Here is a 16,025-nt window from a genome sequence, read left to right on the forward strand (position 1 = left end):
TGCTCCTGCTCGCTCACGTATGTTCTCTAATAAATTTTAAAAATAAAATGAAATAAATTTTAAAATAAAAATCTAAAAGAAAAAAAAAGAAATTAGAGGTGCCTGGCTGTCAGTAGAGCATGCAACTCTTGATCTCAGGGTTGTGAGTTCAAGCCCCACGTTGAGTGTAGATATCACTTAAAAATAAAATGAATGAATGAAAAGAAAAAAAGAAAAGGGAGAATGAGAGAAAGAGAAAGAAAGAAAGAAGAAAGGGAGAAAGAAAAGAGAAAGAAAAAAAATTAGCGGGTGGGACCCTCCCTAGTGTGAAAGCAGCTTGAGGGCAGGTACCAATGTCCTATGTGGTAGTAAAGGTCAGGGCCCACAGAGAGGCAGTGCCAAGCTCCGTTTCTGAGCACTTCACGTACACTCACTAGTTTCACCCACATAACACCACTGCGAGGGGGGTACATCACCACCCCCACTCTGCACCTGAGGAGACCCAGGTGCAGAAAACTTGAGAAAGGGTATGAAACTGGCTAGGGCCACACAGTTCCAAGGGGGTTTAGCCAGTGTCCCACACGGCTGGTGAGTGTAATTCAGGGCTGCAGGCAGCGCCCAGGGCTCCACGGGTTACACGGGCGTAGCCCTCGCTCCCAGCTGACCACGTACCCCCTCGGGGGGGGGGGCGAGTGAACCTGGCGGCAGAGAACACAGTGAAGAATGGCAGAGGCTTCTCTCAAAGCCCCCCCTTCTGCCCGCTGTCCAGGGGGCCACTGGCATCTCCCCCTGGTTCGATTCATGGTGTCTGCTTTCTCTTCGATGCATTCATTCTTTCCAGATTTTTTACTTTCTTTCCATTTGCTCACAAGGGAAGGCCTGCTGGGGCGGAAACATCACGCATGAGTTACAGGAGCATGATGGGTGCTGGGGCGCCGAGGAAGCCGTGAGTGTGGTGGCTGTATTGTGGTTCCCGAGCTTCCTCCAAGCAAGATCTGATCTCACATTACGCCCAGCAGGGTTGATGGAGACATTCATCACTTCCTCCCTCAACAGAAGGTGCTAATAAAAGAAACTTTTCCTCTCATGGGCCAGTTGGCCCCTGTATTGATTAGAGCAAGAGCTCTACGGACTCCGGTTATGGACTTGTCCTTCCAGAGTATGTCTGTGTCCTTAGACCTCCAAGCCGCGGCCCCTCCCAACACACGCACAGGCACTTGGCTGTGTTTTCCCCTGGGCACCTCTGAGCAGCGTTGCTTATTCCTGACTTATCCTCCTTGACCAAAAAGCAAGGCGATCCCCTGAGGTTCCAGATTTTGGAGACAGGAGACTGTTTAGGTTTAGACCAATGTTGCTCAAGCTGTTTTCTCGATCACTCCCTAAGGAGCCTTGTCCGATGTTGTTTTCCCCTAATCACCCTTCTCCCCATGACATTATATATATCAGTATATCTCAGCTATTACAACGGTTTGTGTCCCTAAGTTTTTTTCCACATAACTCCGCCCTGTCAAGAAACAATTTTCACCTCCTTGGGAGCAATGCCACCTGTTGAGAATACATGGGCTAGAATGAGCAACTGAGTTCCCCAGGCTGGCACTCTCTTCCTTTGGGTGGTGACTTGACACCCTGCCCCAACACCGAACGTCTTGCTCATGCTAATATATAAACTTCCATCTACCTCTCACGGTCAAAACGTAAGCCTAAAGCCACTTCTCTCCCAGGTAATAATTACCCAAGAGAAACGAGCACCTATGTTCACCAAAAGAGCAGTACAAGAACATCTGTAGCAGATTTATTCATAATAGCTAACAACTAGAAACAATCTAAGTGATCTTCGATAAAAGAATAAATAACTGGGGCGCCTGGGGGGCTCAGTCGTTAAGCGTCTGCCTTCGGCTCAGGGCGTGATCCCAGAGTCCAGGGATCGAGCCCCACATCGGGCTCCTCCGCTGGGGTCCTGCTTCTTCCTCTCCCACTCCCCCTGCTTGTGTTCCCTCTCTCGCTGGCTGTCTCTGTCAAATAAATAAATGAAATCTTAAAAAAAAAAAAAAGAATAACTAAATAACGACACATTCACACAATGGAACACTACCAGCAATAAAAAGGAATAAACTACTGCTACATAGAACACAGATAAATTGCAAAGACATAATGCGAGTGAAAGGAAAACAGACACCAAAGAGCACATACGGTTTGGTTCCATACCTATGAGGTTCAAGAAAGGCAGACGAGCCCGCAGTGATGGTCAGAACAGCATGTACTGCTGGGGAGCCTCCGAGGGAGATTTCCTCCCTTCATCTGATTGTTACACAGGTGTATACAGGTGCAAATGTGACTACTGACATAACAATTCTAGCTCTACACTTAAGATTCGTACACTTAACTCTATGTAAATTATATCTTAAAATTTTAAACACGTCCTTGAAAACTCCTTAAGAAAAATTCAACTAGGGGGGCGCCTGGGTGGCACAGCGGTTAAGCGTCTGCCTTTGGCTCAGGGCGTGATCCTGGCGTTATGGGATCGAGCCCCACATCGGGCTCCTCCGCTAGGAGCCTGCTTCTTCCTCTCCCACTCCCCCTGCTTGTGTTCCCTCTCTCGCTGGCTGTCTCTATCTCTGTCAAATAAATAAATAAAATCTTTAAAAAAAAAAAAAAAGAAAAGAAAAATTCAACTAGGAGTACCTGGTTAAGATGAAGATTTCCGGGTCCCTTCCAGAAACCTAGCCTACGGGGCAGGGCTGAGAAACAGAATCTTATCCAGTCACCCCCACCCAGGTAATTCTGGTCCTGGTTGTCCTTGAAAAATGCTCTAAGAACTGTGGTCATGAGTTTCCACAGTAGATGTTTACTGACTCCAGTAGTTTCTTGGCACATGTTCCCATTCTGTAAACGTAAAGAACTTGGAGTAAATGTAAGTAATGTAGCGAAAGGTTCCCTGAAAAGCGGTGAGGAGTACAACAGAAATCCACCCAGTGTCCTATAAGCTTGAATTGAACCTATGCACAGACAAACTGACCCCTAGGAATGAAGGCTGTGATGTTGGAAGCAAGGAAAAAGGCAAAGAGAGGGACACTTAGACTAAATAGTTTTGGGGGTTTTGCTATTGTTGTTGTTTTAGAGGGGGATGGAGGGGAATGGATACAGAGGGAGAGGGGAGAGAGGGAATCCCATGCAGGCTCCACACTGGATGGGCTTGATCTCATGACCCTGAGATCATGACCTGAGCAGAAAGCAAGAGTCAGACGCTTAACCGACTAAGTCACCCAGGCGCCCCTAGACTAAACATTTTTTAATTGCTACAATTGAGTACTCTAGCTCCAGCCGGCCCTGCATCGCTGCGTAGCGGAAGACAGAGATACTAGCTCCTCCTGTGTGACTTCGGGTAAATTACTTAATAACTCTGATCTTCAGTTCCTGCTCTGTAAAATGGGAATGATAGAATTTACTTCATGAGGTTGTTGTAAGGCTTAATCAAGAGAAAAAAATGTAAGGACACTGTACCATATATAGGAGAGGAAAATAATCTCTCACCTTCCGTCCTCCCTGATTTTCTGCCTGGGGTCCTGCAAATTAGACCGACAAAAAACAAAGCAACAAAAGAGACAAAGAAATAAGTTTATTAACAAGTGCATCTACAATGATGTACTTGTTAATAGAGAATACTTGCTCGTATTACTCAGCGATGAGCACCCAGGGATGAGTAACTCACAGGGGTGATTAGAACCGGGGCTTATAGAGCATCTTCACAAGAACGGAAAAAGAAAAGAGAAAGAAATTTTTAGAAATTGACAGGAAAGGAAAGACGCCTGTGAGTTTCTAGGGCAGCCAACTGTGGGAAGGCAAATATAGAAGGGAAACGAATGGAAGATAGAGGCCAGTGCTGCCTGTGATGGAGGTCCCTCTCTGGGGGCCACCTTCGGGCAGAAAGGGATCTACAACTGTCTTCAGTGATGAACATCTCTCCCTTCCAGTAAAGAGGGGAGGGGAACATTTACAAATTTTTGTCCTGCTTTTAGGCAGATAGGGAGAGGGCAGAAGACTTTTCTTGTATCTGTTTCTGTTCAATTATCTTTAGCTCGAAATAATTTTTATGCCAAAGCAGCATCTTTTGGGGGCGCCACAGTCTACTGGCATTTAGGTATCTGGCAGGCGGAGGAAGCTTTCTCCAATCTTCCCTGAAACTTAAGTTTCTGTTCGCACTAGCTTCAGCCCCTCATTCACACATTAAATATTTGTTGGGCATCTATTTTGTGCCCAACACGGGTCCAGGGACTGGGGCCAAAGGGATGAACGAGATATGGACACTCACCGTGGATGGGGTGGGTAGAACAACCAGGGAGGAGAAGCACTGGGGATACCATGCAGGCATACCCCCAGTTTCTGGGAACTAGGGAAGGCCTCTCAGAGCTCCCCCGAGCTGAGTTTAGCAGGATAGACAGAAATTGCCAGAAAGACAAGCCCCAAAAAAGGAGAAACAAAGGCCCGGGGTGAGGAGGAGATCTAGCTGTGTCAACTTTCTGGGTTCTCCTTCATGGGGGACACTAACTTGAAAGCCAGCAACCAGTGAGAGGTTGTGTGCCAGGCAACACGTCAGATACTGTGAGAAACCTGAGGATGACTAAGACAGCCCATGCTCTCAGGAGGCTCATCATCTGAATCAAGCCCTCCCCAAACCACTCAGGTGGTAGAAAGCAGTGGATCAGAATTACACAGAATTTCTATTTGTCCTATGTTACTAATCAACGGCTAGTCCTCAGAAGGAAGGGAAGATGTCCTGGGTGCCTTTACTCTTTGTTCCCAGGTTCTGAGGACAGACTCTGATCATAGAAGGAATCAGCCAGCAGGGCTGACCAGCCACTTCCAACCACCTCCATCACCCTCACATCACAGCATTTAGGAGGTCCTGCTTTTTTGAAAGTCAACTTCTAGGAAACATTCTTGAATGACAGAAATCACACTCCATCTCAGGTGGGTCAGGAGCACCTCTCCCCAGCTCTCAGAATCCAAAGGGCACCGTATCACCTGGTCATAAATCCAACCTTTTCAAGAAAACTTGGGGTGCTCTGTGAAATCGAGTAACTTCTCAAGGGCTGTGAGAGGTCATTCATGTCCCATGGCATGCTACTAAATGTTCAACATCGGTTCTTCGGGAGAAAAAAATAAAGCCCTGGTTGGTCTGTCAATTTTTCTAGTGTAAATACTCCCACTGTGACCAGTCTCAAACTACCACTGTGAGGCCACTGAGCAGAGAGCTGGGAGAGGCCCGTATCAGCAGCTGGTAAGCTGACGGCTGTCCGCTCGGGCACGCCACCGCGTCACACTCTACCTTGACCCTGACCCTGACCGAGGACTTACCAGAATACGTGCAAACGTTACCCCCATGGTGAACAAAAGAATATTTTTTTTTAAAGTAAGCTCTACCCGCAATGCGAGGCTCGAACTCACAACCCAAGATCAAGAATTGCATGCCCCACTGACTGAGCCAGCCAGGTGCCCCAATAACAGCCTACTCTTACAAGCCCAACAGCATTGCTTGAAACACCTTCGGGCACCACAGTGACCTGCACTCAGAGCTGGGCTCAGGTCCTCAGGTCCCATCCTTTCCCTGCCGGGTCACCTACTCAGCCTTCCATTCTCGGCTTGAGTCACTTCCTCAAGGAAATCTTTCCAACACCCCACCCCAACCTAGGGCAAGTCCTCCTACCATGAGCTCTCAAAGCCCCACCCACCTCTCCTTCCCGGAGTCATCACAGTTTGATGGTAAATCTTGTTGGTGTGATTATTTGATTTGTATCTCTTTCCCTCTAATCTCCCAACAGATAGAGGTTGGTCACCACTAATCCCTCCTTAGCACGGGACAGAAACAGCATAGACTTGTGAGATGATGAAGACGGGATGTGGAGAAGTGATTAAAGCAAAGAGCACGGGCCCTGGGCAGAGCCAGAACTACCTTTCAGGGTTACCCCACGGCCTTCTCTCTCCTGCACTTGCAGTCACTTTCAAGGTTTGGGGCTCTGGGGCCAATTCAGACAGAGTCATCATCCAGTGGAGATCATTTTCCATGGGCTACCACTAGCCAGCCTTACATGGCTGCATTCAAGTAAACCAAGATCTCCCCTCTACCCAGATGCAACCCCAAGCACCCTTGAATTTGCTACAGAATGCTCTTTGGTGATGAAAAATGCACGTCTTCTCCAACCACACAGCTTGGTGGGCAGCACCGGGACTCAGTTTCGATCCACAGTCCAGCATCTAAGGTAGAGTGCAGTGTTCATAGTAGCCCTGTTGGTTCGACCTCCCTGGGAGCCAGCCTTGCCAAGATCTAGGGGCAGAGAGTTCCAGACAGAATGGCAGTGCAGTCTCTGAGGCAGGACTGAGCTCAGGCATTTAGAAAAAGGAGGCCAGAGTGGCTGGAACTCAATGAAGGCGGGGGGGGGGGGGTGTTGCAAAGGGGAGAAAGGAGCCAGAGAGGGCAGCAGGGCCCAGAAGGAGAAGAGGGACTTTAAGTGAAGAGCTTCTATTTTAAGTGTTGAGTTGAATGGAAGTCATAAGATAGAATAAAACAAAGTTTTTCATTCTTATTGTCATTTTCTATTGATAGTGAGAAGAGAATAAGCCCTGAAGGAATGTATCAAGGTCATCCCCTTACTATATACAAGCGTCTGGGGACCAAGCCCTCTCCCAGAACATGCAAGACCTGAGCCAAATTATTTTGTGAGCCTTCCTTCCTCCACCTTCTCCTCCAGGTACACTCAGGCCACTCTGTAAGCATCAAGGATGGCCTCAAAGGGGTAAGCATTTATTGTTACATGTATCTATGGGGATTGTTCCTTTCCCAACTCCAAACACGTGATTTGAACAGAGGCTGCCATGTTCTCACAGACCCTGCTTTCAGCCATAGTCCTGAGATGGAAATTTGGCTCTAGCTAAGCCAGTCACAATCCTTCTCCGGGATTTTCAAAATATGGCCAGGGGTGGGGGTTGGGGGTGTTGCTGAGGAGCTCTTTTCTGGTGCCTTCACTTAGTTGTTTTTCTTCTGGGAAGTGAACACTTATACAACTGTGCTTGGTATTAGAGATACGCTGGTAATAAAAGGAAAGGACACAGTCCCTGGCTCCCTAGAGCTTACAATCTGGTGAGAGGGACAGAGGAGAGTCCCTCCTGCTGGACTGTAAAATTACAATGGGGAAAGTTACTACAAGGGAGAGGCTGGTGGTGTTTTGTGAACCTGTGACAGGGGAATCGGCCTGGTGAAGCAGGTCGAGCATGGCTCCCTGGAGGAAGGAACATTGAGGCGTCGGGAATGGCAAGTTAGAAGGCTAAGTGGCAGGAGACAGCATGGTGAGTATACGGAGAGGGAACAGTGGGAAAAGAGGAGAATGGGAAGGGTGAAGTGCAGTCTGGTGCCTAATGAAGATGGAGGTGTAGAAGGAGTGCATTCTATCTGCTAGGCATTGTGTTTGGTTCTCGTTAGAGAGACCTGAAATAAAAGTGGCTTCAATAAGGGAGAAATTTATCATTTCTCCCTGAAAAGCTGTCTATAGGCAGTAAGTATCTTTATCCCAGGCCCCTTTCACCGTTTTCTCTGCCATTTGTAGTGCTAGTTTCCATCTTCAAGATTTCCTCATATTCTCAAGATGACCACTGTAGCACCAGCTATCCTAGCCTCATTCCAGGCAGAAGGAGGAAGAAGGCTTAAGGGCAAAATGGCAAAACTTCCAGCTGAGTCGGCCTTTTGTAAAGGACTTTCCCAAGAAGCTCAACTTCATTACTTCTGCATACATCTCACTGTCCATCCCACGCTGCAAAGGAAGCTGGAAAATATGGTCTTTTCAGCTGGGTACACTGCCACTTTCAACAACATGGAAATTCTTTTACCAAGAAAGAAGGGGAAAGTTTTAGATGCCTCTGGGATTGCAGAAAGGTGTGTGGTGGAGAATAAATTAGCGAATCCCCTAAGTAGAGATGGTGGTTGAAGCTGTGGGCATGGATGAGATCCCTGAATAAGGGAGCAAGAGCACCCTGGATAGAACTCTGAGGGGGGTGCCTGGGTGGCTCAGTCGTTAAGCGTCTGCCTTTGGCTCGGGGCGTGATCCCAGAGTCCTGGGATCGAGCCCCACATCAGACTCCTCCACTGGGAGCCTGTTTCTTCCTCTCCCACTCCCCCTGCCTCTGTTCCCTCTCTTGCTGGCTGTCTGTCAAGTAAATAAATAAAATCTTAAAAAAAAAAAAAAAAAAACCACTTTGAGGAACCCCACCACTGGCTGAGCCTGGCAGGGAGACAGAGAATAAGAGGGTTGGAAGCTGGGAAGTGTGGGGCTGTGGCACCACCCTCATGGGGAGGACCCCTGTCCGTGGAGAGAAAGAAGAAAGCCTCCTTTGCAAAGACTTAGCTGGAGAAGCAGGATTGTAGGATGGGGAAGAGGGATAAGGGAGACATGGATTCCCTGGTTCCCTCATAACTGATGCCATGCCCTTCCTGAGACTGAGTTGTTGAACTTTCTTCCTGTTATCTGAGCCTTCTAATAAATCCCCTCTTTTGTCTAAGTCACTAGGAGTCTGTCCCTTTCTAGTTTACTACTATAGGCAAGTTGAGGCCCGAGGAGTGGGGAAAATAATACCATCCACGGTGTCATGTGAAAAGAGAAAGCAGCAGCTGACTGTAGATGGGCCTCAGGACATTTCAGCACCTTCACTGGGCCCACTTTGGGATGAGTCCAAAATGTGAATGGTCGAGGTCAGACCTTGTATCTTCCTAATGAATGGCTCATAAACGTCTCCTTTTGTTTGGATGAATAATTGTTTATGGGATGAGAATCACCATGGCATGATCTTTGTTTCAGTATTCTTGAAACCACTGGCTCCATCAGGGTTGGGTTCCTTAGTCATTCACTTCCCCTCTCGTCTTTCACTCAATCACTCTCTCAATGACCCCAAGGCAGAAGCACCACATCATACTTCCAGCTACAGTGACAAGTAGACCCAATGGCAACAGAGAAACAAACAAGGATAAAGGGTTGTTGTTAATGCTTGTGTTTCTGATTACAATATATACCTAAGGGCAGGGACAGCCTATGTCCCTATGGGGAAAAAAAGTGTTAATCATCATATAAATGACATTCCTGAGTTTTCTTTTTTCTTTTTTTTAAGAATTTATTTATTTATTTATTTATTTGAGAGAGAGATAGAGGAGTACAGGGAGAGGGACAAGCAGACTCTGCGCTGAGCCATCCCACAACCTGAGATCATGACCTGAGCCGAAATCAAGAGCTGGACAGTTAACCAACTGAGCCACCCACACGCCCCAAGATGGGCATTTTAACTCAAGCCAGTCTCATTAACTAAAATATTACCTATCTTTGTCTCCTCTCTTGAGAAGGAATTAGGCAACTGGGATGAAACTGGAAAAGTGAGCATTTGATTCGGGAAGGGTGGTATACAGTAGTTTCCAAACTGAAATCTTTTTATTCTAGGAAGCATTAGTCACAAATAAATGCTGGGTTTCTCATTGGCTCAAGGTTTAACCTAACTGGTAGGTAATTGTCCATGAGAAACTACCTGGTCTTGAAAAGTCACCATACACCATGCTTGGGTGAACTGTTCACACATTTCACCACTTTGAAGTCTTTGCTTGGGAAGTTTATGGCATTGAAGCCTTTTGGCTCCCTCCTTAGAGGGATACAAAGCTGTTGTTTGTTCTAGTTCAGTCACCAAATTAGACAAAACTCAGCTACCTCTGAATAAGCCAACTCACTTCTTGAGTGAACTTGAGAAATTTTCACTATGTCATTAGTATTGGGGGGGAGGGACCTTCTAATGTGCAATTTTCAAAAGCCTAAGTCATTCCCTAATAAAAAAAATTAAGAGTTTAGTGATCCATACCAACCCTTCTTTGCCAAAAAGATGCCCCAGATATCATGACTAGGTCGTCCCTTACATAGCTGTTCTCCTACGGGGCACCGACTAGGATCCTACCCCAAAATGTTTCCCTTTGTCCCACTCTACCAGTTAGGTACTCAAAACTTGTTGTCCGCCCTCCTATACCCCCCCCATTTAAATGAAAACTCTTCCCAGAAGAGCAGTACCTTTACCTTAATCTGATTTACAGAGGGGAGCACGTGAGGGAGGACAGACTTTCTTCGGTTAAGATTTCCACAAAGACTTTGCACTAAATATCACTGCCTCAATCTCTTTTCTCTTGGGACCTCCAAACCACTGCTGTGAAGGAGTTTGGAAAATTATCTCAAAGGCAGGATGGGAGGCAAAATTGTGTCAGTTAAGGACACACATACTGGCTGGCTGACCTTGGGCAAGTTACTTTAAACTTTCAGTGCTTCAGTTCCCACATCTGTAAAATGGGGATAACAATGGCACCCACTTTACGTACCTAAAGTATTAGCTATAACGATGATGAAAGTCTCTCTCCGTTCTCTTCTCTGATCCAATAAGAATGAACTTCTTTTCAGTTCCCTAAACCTCTCTCTGTCTCTAGGTCTCTTTCTCTCTTGAGATGAGTCTTCTAGAATGCTTTCTCTTTTATAGGGACAACCCCTCCCCTAACTTTAGCTCCACCCAATACAGCCAGGTTTTACCTTAGATATTACTTTCTCCTGGAAACTGTCCCTGACTAGCCACCCCCCAGTCTGGGGGGAGTGTCCGTGTAAATATTCCTACCACATCCTACAGTTATCTTGTCCAGCACCCATCATACTGGATTGTAAGTGCCAGATTAGACTATACTTCCCAAGGTCGGGCACTGTAACTGTCTTGTCCAATGACTAAGCAGAGTTTTGATAAGTATTTATTGAATGAAGGAATGAACAAATACAGAAGAATGTTAGAAGCTTACTAATACCAACTTACGGATTTCCTACAGACATTTCAGTGGAGAAGGTAGGAGAATGGAATTACCCAGAGAAGGGATCTTTGCCATCAAATACAGGTTTCGTGCCCAGAAGTTATTTCCTTGCCTTTTAAAAACAGATGGCATTTGATGCCAACAGCTCAAAAACTATTGTTTCATTTAACTCATCTCCATATACGTAGTAGTAATATACTTTCAGGATAACAATATCAAGAAGTTTCTTTTAGGTATTTCTTTTTTTTATTTTAGCAGAGGACAAACAGGAAGAAAAAACAGGAATTGAATCCCCTAGCTTGTAGTCATGTGTTTCTGTTGATCAGAGCCTTGGTTACAGTGAAGATTCGAATGACATTTAGATATGAAGCTAGTGACTTCAGATCTCGGTCTCTGGTGAAGTAGGGTATTTCCATTTGGTAATCACTGCTCTAAAAATGGCAATAGTGTGTCGTCATTATGCTGAACAGAACTCCAGCCCAAAGGAATTTCCCTGGGAGCCCTACTTGAGCTATCTCTCTGGCCCCTGGAAGGGTTTGTCTGGTTTTGGTCCAGTTCTCAGTGTGAGGTCATCACCATCACTATTGCGTTTCAGGATGCTGTCCCAGGCACTGAGAAACTAAAGGGTAAGAGGTGGACATGGTGCCCATCCAGGAAGGAAAGGGGACCCAAAGAAACACAGAGCCAGGGAAGGGAACGAGGCTTTGCCCAGGGAATAGGTGAGTAGAGGGGTCAGATCGAGCCACTCCCCTTTTGACAAGTTGACAGTGAAGCAAAGGAAGCAGAGGAGGCAGGAGCGTGTTGGGGAAGCAGGGCAGACAGGATGCATGTACAGGGGAAGGAGGCAGTGGGGAGGGCAGGCTAAACTACAGGAGAGAGAGGCCATAGGTAATGGAGTGACGTGCAGTGGGAGACAGGAGTCCGAGATCAAGACTGGGGAGGAAGCTTTGGGTTGAAAGAACTTTTCTTCTTCCAAGCCTCCGCTGCTTGCAGCTGTGGGATAAATGGTAGCAGCTGTGATTACTGTGTTACTCATCTCAGGAAAGCAAGCAGCACAGCCATCTGCAGAAGGGAAATGGGGAGAGAATGGTTTGGGGCCTTGATGGAAGGGAGCCGCCACGGGAATAAGGCAGAGACACAATCAGAAGGGGACCCGAAGGAAGGCCAAGAGGCAATGGAGGACCAGCTGAGGTCAGAGGGTAGGAATTTGGGGCAGTCCATTGGGAACTCTGGGATTTGAACTAGTAGGGTTCAGCAGCCTGGGAGGGGTTGTGGTCATGGCCATCAACACATTGCACTAATATGCACGGTGTGGCAGTAGATGGCTGACGGTTTTGGGTTGGCGGCAGCTGGGGACTTGCATAGCGAAGCCCCGCTCCAGTGCCTGGGGTGCTACTGCAGCCCTGAGGCCGTTTGGCGCCCAGTCCCGTGGCCAGAGAAGGGCCTCTTTCTCCCACATTGCTGCCCGAATCAGGTTTTCATCATGTGTTCATTAAAGCCACTGTCCTAACGGCCTTTGCACGTGTGTGGGGGGGGCAGAGGGTGGGTAGGAGTGGAAGTCACTAAAGAAGAGCCAGATCCCTGCCACGCCATAGCTGACGGGGCAGATGAAACTGCAAAACCCCTCTGAGAAGGTACCTTACACTGCTTGCTGCACGTTCATTTGACAACCTGAGCTGTCAGGGACCTGTGGTGAAAGGAATACCCCGCAGCAGGATTCCTCAGCATCGGAACTCCTGAGCTCTGGGGCCAGACCATCCTGCGTCGTCCTGCAGCGCGTTCAGCAACATCACCGGCCTCCACCCACTAGAGCCGGTAGCCCCTCCACACCCCAAGCCCTCTATGACAACCAAACGTGTCTCCAGACACTGCCAATGGCATGGGGCGGGGGGGATTACCTGTGGCTGAGAGCCACCACCCTGGAAGGACAGGACAACCCTTGAAGGAAGCCGCCCCAGTCTCTACGTGTCATCACTTTGAACTCCACTGTGGTGGTCTCTGCCCTCCCAGCTGTTCTCCAAGGCCCTCCTTCCCCACGAGCGCAACCCCCCCTTGTTGCACCCCGTCTGGCCAGGCGGACCGAGAGGATTACAAACAACCTGGAAAGCAAGAGCTCCAGGGAGAGGCATTTCATCAGGAGCAGACCTAGAGGGGCTGACACACAATTTGGGAAGCCCATTTACGAACACTAATGCAAAATTACAAACACAAAATTGCCAGGGTCCGTCTTGGGGCTTGGGGTGTTTCAGGGTGGAGTCCTGAATCTCAGCTTTGCTCGTTTCACCGGGAACCCACTTGTACACATCATGCAAACCCGAGTCTTTCCTCGGTTTTCTTTTCTGGGCTGAACTTTTTCCAGAGTGCTATGTTGGCGGACCCTCACATAGGACACCCACTGCGTTTTTTCTGTTGTAAATAGATACTTAAGACATTATCCCTTCCGCTTTTTCCCCGTGAGTTATTTAAGGTGAAACCATACTGCTTTCTGCAAAAGAGGTACAAATCTGACCAGAGATTGTGTAAAAGAAACCATCTAGATCTTAATTTCCTAGGCTTCATGGAAAATGAAATAGTTCTACTTATTAAAATAGCTTTTCTTCAAATTCTTGTGACTTACTAAAAATGACCATTAACATTTTCAGTTGGTTCCATTTTGGTTTTGGTCAGAGTTTCTTCTGAATTGAGTTTCACTGACACTTTGGTGACATCTATCCTTCACTTCCTTTTTTGTCTGATGCCTTGTGGGACTGGGGCTAAGGGATGTGCTCCCCTTGTTGGCACAACAGCTTCTCTCTCTGGGTAAGACTGACTGAGACCTAATGCTCCAATTATGATAATAAACCACATTTAAAGCACTTATTTACTCTCCTTAATGTTATGTGGAAGAACCTCTTCTGAGCACAGCATAAACCAGGCCTGCTCGGGACTCCGTCAGTAACTAAAGCCCTCTCCTCACCTCGAAGAGATCTAACAGGAATAACCCATAAGTATAGAAAAACAATAACAACAATGGGACTAGTGATACAGCTGACTTTGGATAATGTGGGGGGTAGGGGCACAATCGAAAATCCGCATGTAACCTGACTCCCCGAAAACAGCCTACTGATGACCGGAAGCCTCACCAATAATATAAACAACACACATGTTGGGGGCTATGATGCATTCTATACTGTACATACTGGATGTGTAAAAACCGAAACACATACAAGCAGACGTGCACTGTTCCACCCCGTGTCTTTCAAGGGTCAACTATAATCTGAGTGTGTACTACGTTCCTGTACTGTTCAAGCACTTCACCAACATTAACTCACAAAATACTGGGAAATACTTGATATCTGTTATAATGACAGATAACAAATACGGTTATCTGAGGCCATGTTAATTACAGCTGGTGGAGGGCTGCCAGGAAAGCTGCACGGAGAAGGAGAGTTTTGAGCGGAGCCCTTGAAATCGTTACGCTCTATACAGGAGGAGAGGCTTCCAGACATCAGCCACACACTTCTATCTCACCAACCCCTTCTCTTCTCACACAGTATTTGAGGCCACTTATAATAAAAAAAGCAGCCACAACAGAATTGTTACCCCAAGACTTAAAGCTCACTCAACAGGAGAAGGGACAGCTGTAGGAGAGGACTCAGGCTAGTTCTCCGAAATGAGGTAAACGTCAAAATGTCCCGGCATCTTAGGCAGGGTGGGTTTCATAACTTCAACTCCCCGTGTAAAAAACAAAACCAAACCAGACATTGCGCTTGCTCTAAACGCTCAGAAAATGGACAGAATGAATCTTTATCCGAGGGGGGTGGTCAATAGCAGCACAAATTGTCTTGCACAAATACAGAACGGTAGCTCATACCTGTGTTTCTCACCCTTAAATGTACTACTTGTGATGTGGCATATCTGTGGGGAGCTAAGACACTTCGGTCCAAGAATGCATATTTCTGGTGTTCTAACACTGACCAGATCGAGGGAGAGAGCTTCGAGCAGCGCTTTTCAAACTCCAGTGTGATCCCGGGAATCTGGGATTCTAACTCAGTTGGCCTGGGTTGGGGCTGGAGGTGGTGCATTTCTCACAATCCTGCGAGGCACCGGTGCAGAGCGGCAGTCGTCAGATGCGAGCATGCATCAGAACACACGGGTGGCTGCGTCCCCTCTCCTGAGTGTCTGACACAGAAGTTCTGGGGTGGCGCCCAACAGTTGGCATTTCTTAAAAAAAAAAAAAAAAAAAAAAACAACAACAAAAGAAACTAACACCTACTTTATGGAGGGATGATTGACATACAAACAGCTATAGATTTGTAACATATACAACTTGAGGAGTTCAGAGAGAAATATACGTTCGTGGACCTATCAGCACAAACCATGCCATAAACATACCCATCACCTCCAGAAGTTTCCTCCTGCCTTCTCTATGATTATTCAATCTTGTGGTGATAGGAGTTTGCATTTCTAACACATTCTCAGGTGATACTCATGCTGCTGACGCATATACCCCCCCACCCCGGCCACCACATACGAAGGACCACTGGCTTACGACATCCCTCGTGAGTGCCCAGTGGTCTCTCCTGACTTTGCAGGAAAGTCTGGGGGTGGGGGAGGGGTAGACATTTCAAGAGAAAACCACCAAGATGGGTCTTCCAAGTAGGTATTGTGTGAGCTAAAAATGAAAAGGGGGTCCACACGCTTTAGATAACGAAGATAAGGATAGCTGGCATTTTTGACATTTCACTCACATTATCTCAGCATCCGGCACGGGCAGCAGAGTCGGGGCTGGCGGAGGAGCCGGCGGCCCCCTGTGCGTGCCAGGAGGTAGCGTCGCTTCTTCGGGGCCTTGCTGTGTGGTCTGCGGAGCTACCTGCGAGGCAGGGCCCCGTCGGCCCTCAGGAAACACCTTTAGGTGTGGACAAGCAGATGCTGGAGGCCTGAGTTCTGCTTCACCGGGCTCGCAGGAAACAACCCGAAGAACTTGGCGGCAGGTGTTAACAATCATCTGTCTCAACCACAGAAGAACCTGAATATAGAACAGAGTTTATCAACCCTGGCGCGCATGAGAAGCACCTGGATGCCCAGGACCCATCTGGGGAGACACGTTTTTAAAAGCTTCCCAGGCAGGGTTGAGAACTACTGGTCTAGGTTTGACTGGGGGCAAGAATCTCCACAAAGGGCCAGGCAAATAAAAAGAGAAGGAGGG

At 47.4% G+C, this 16,025-nt stretch overlaps 1 protein-coding gene across 1 annotated transcript in view; it reads right to left on the minus strand.

Moving 5' to 3' along the window:
- Positions 1 to 3,165: 3,165 nt before the first annotated feature.
- Positions 3,166 to 16,025, minus strand: part of LOC123785954 (uncharacterized) — a 54,915-nt gene continuing 42,055 nt past the window's right edge. Inside the window, exons 4-5 of the mRNA XM_087863426.1 lie at positions 15,568 to 15,845; positions 3,166 to 15,040 (exon numbers count right to left, since the gene is read on the minus strand). Of these exons, the coding sequence (XP_087719552.1) occupies positions 14,905 to 15,040; positions 15,568 to 15,845 (414 nt within the window). The 3' untranslated portion in view covers positions 3,166 to 14,904. The remainder of the gene's footprint in view (positions 15,041 to 15,567; positions 15,846 to 16,025) is intronic.

The sequence above is a fragment of the Ursus americanus genome, chromosome 7 (assembly GCF_024610735.1).
Source record: "Ursus americanus isolate L20-20 chromosome 7, mUrsAme1.1.p, whole genome shotgun sequence".
Lineage (NCBI taxonomy): Eukaryota > Metazoa > Chordata > Mammalia > Carnivora > Ursidae > Ursus > Ursus americanus.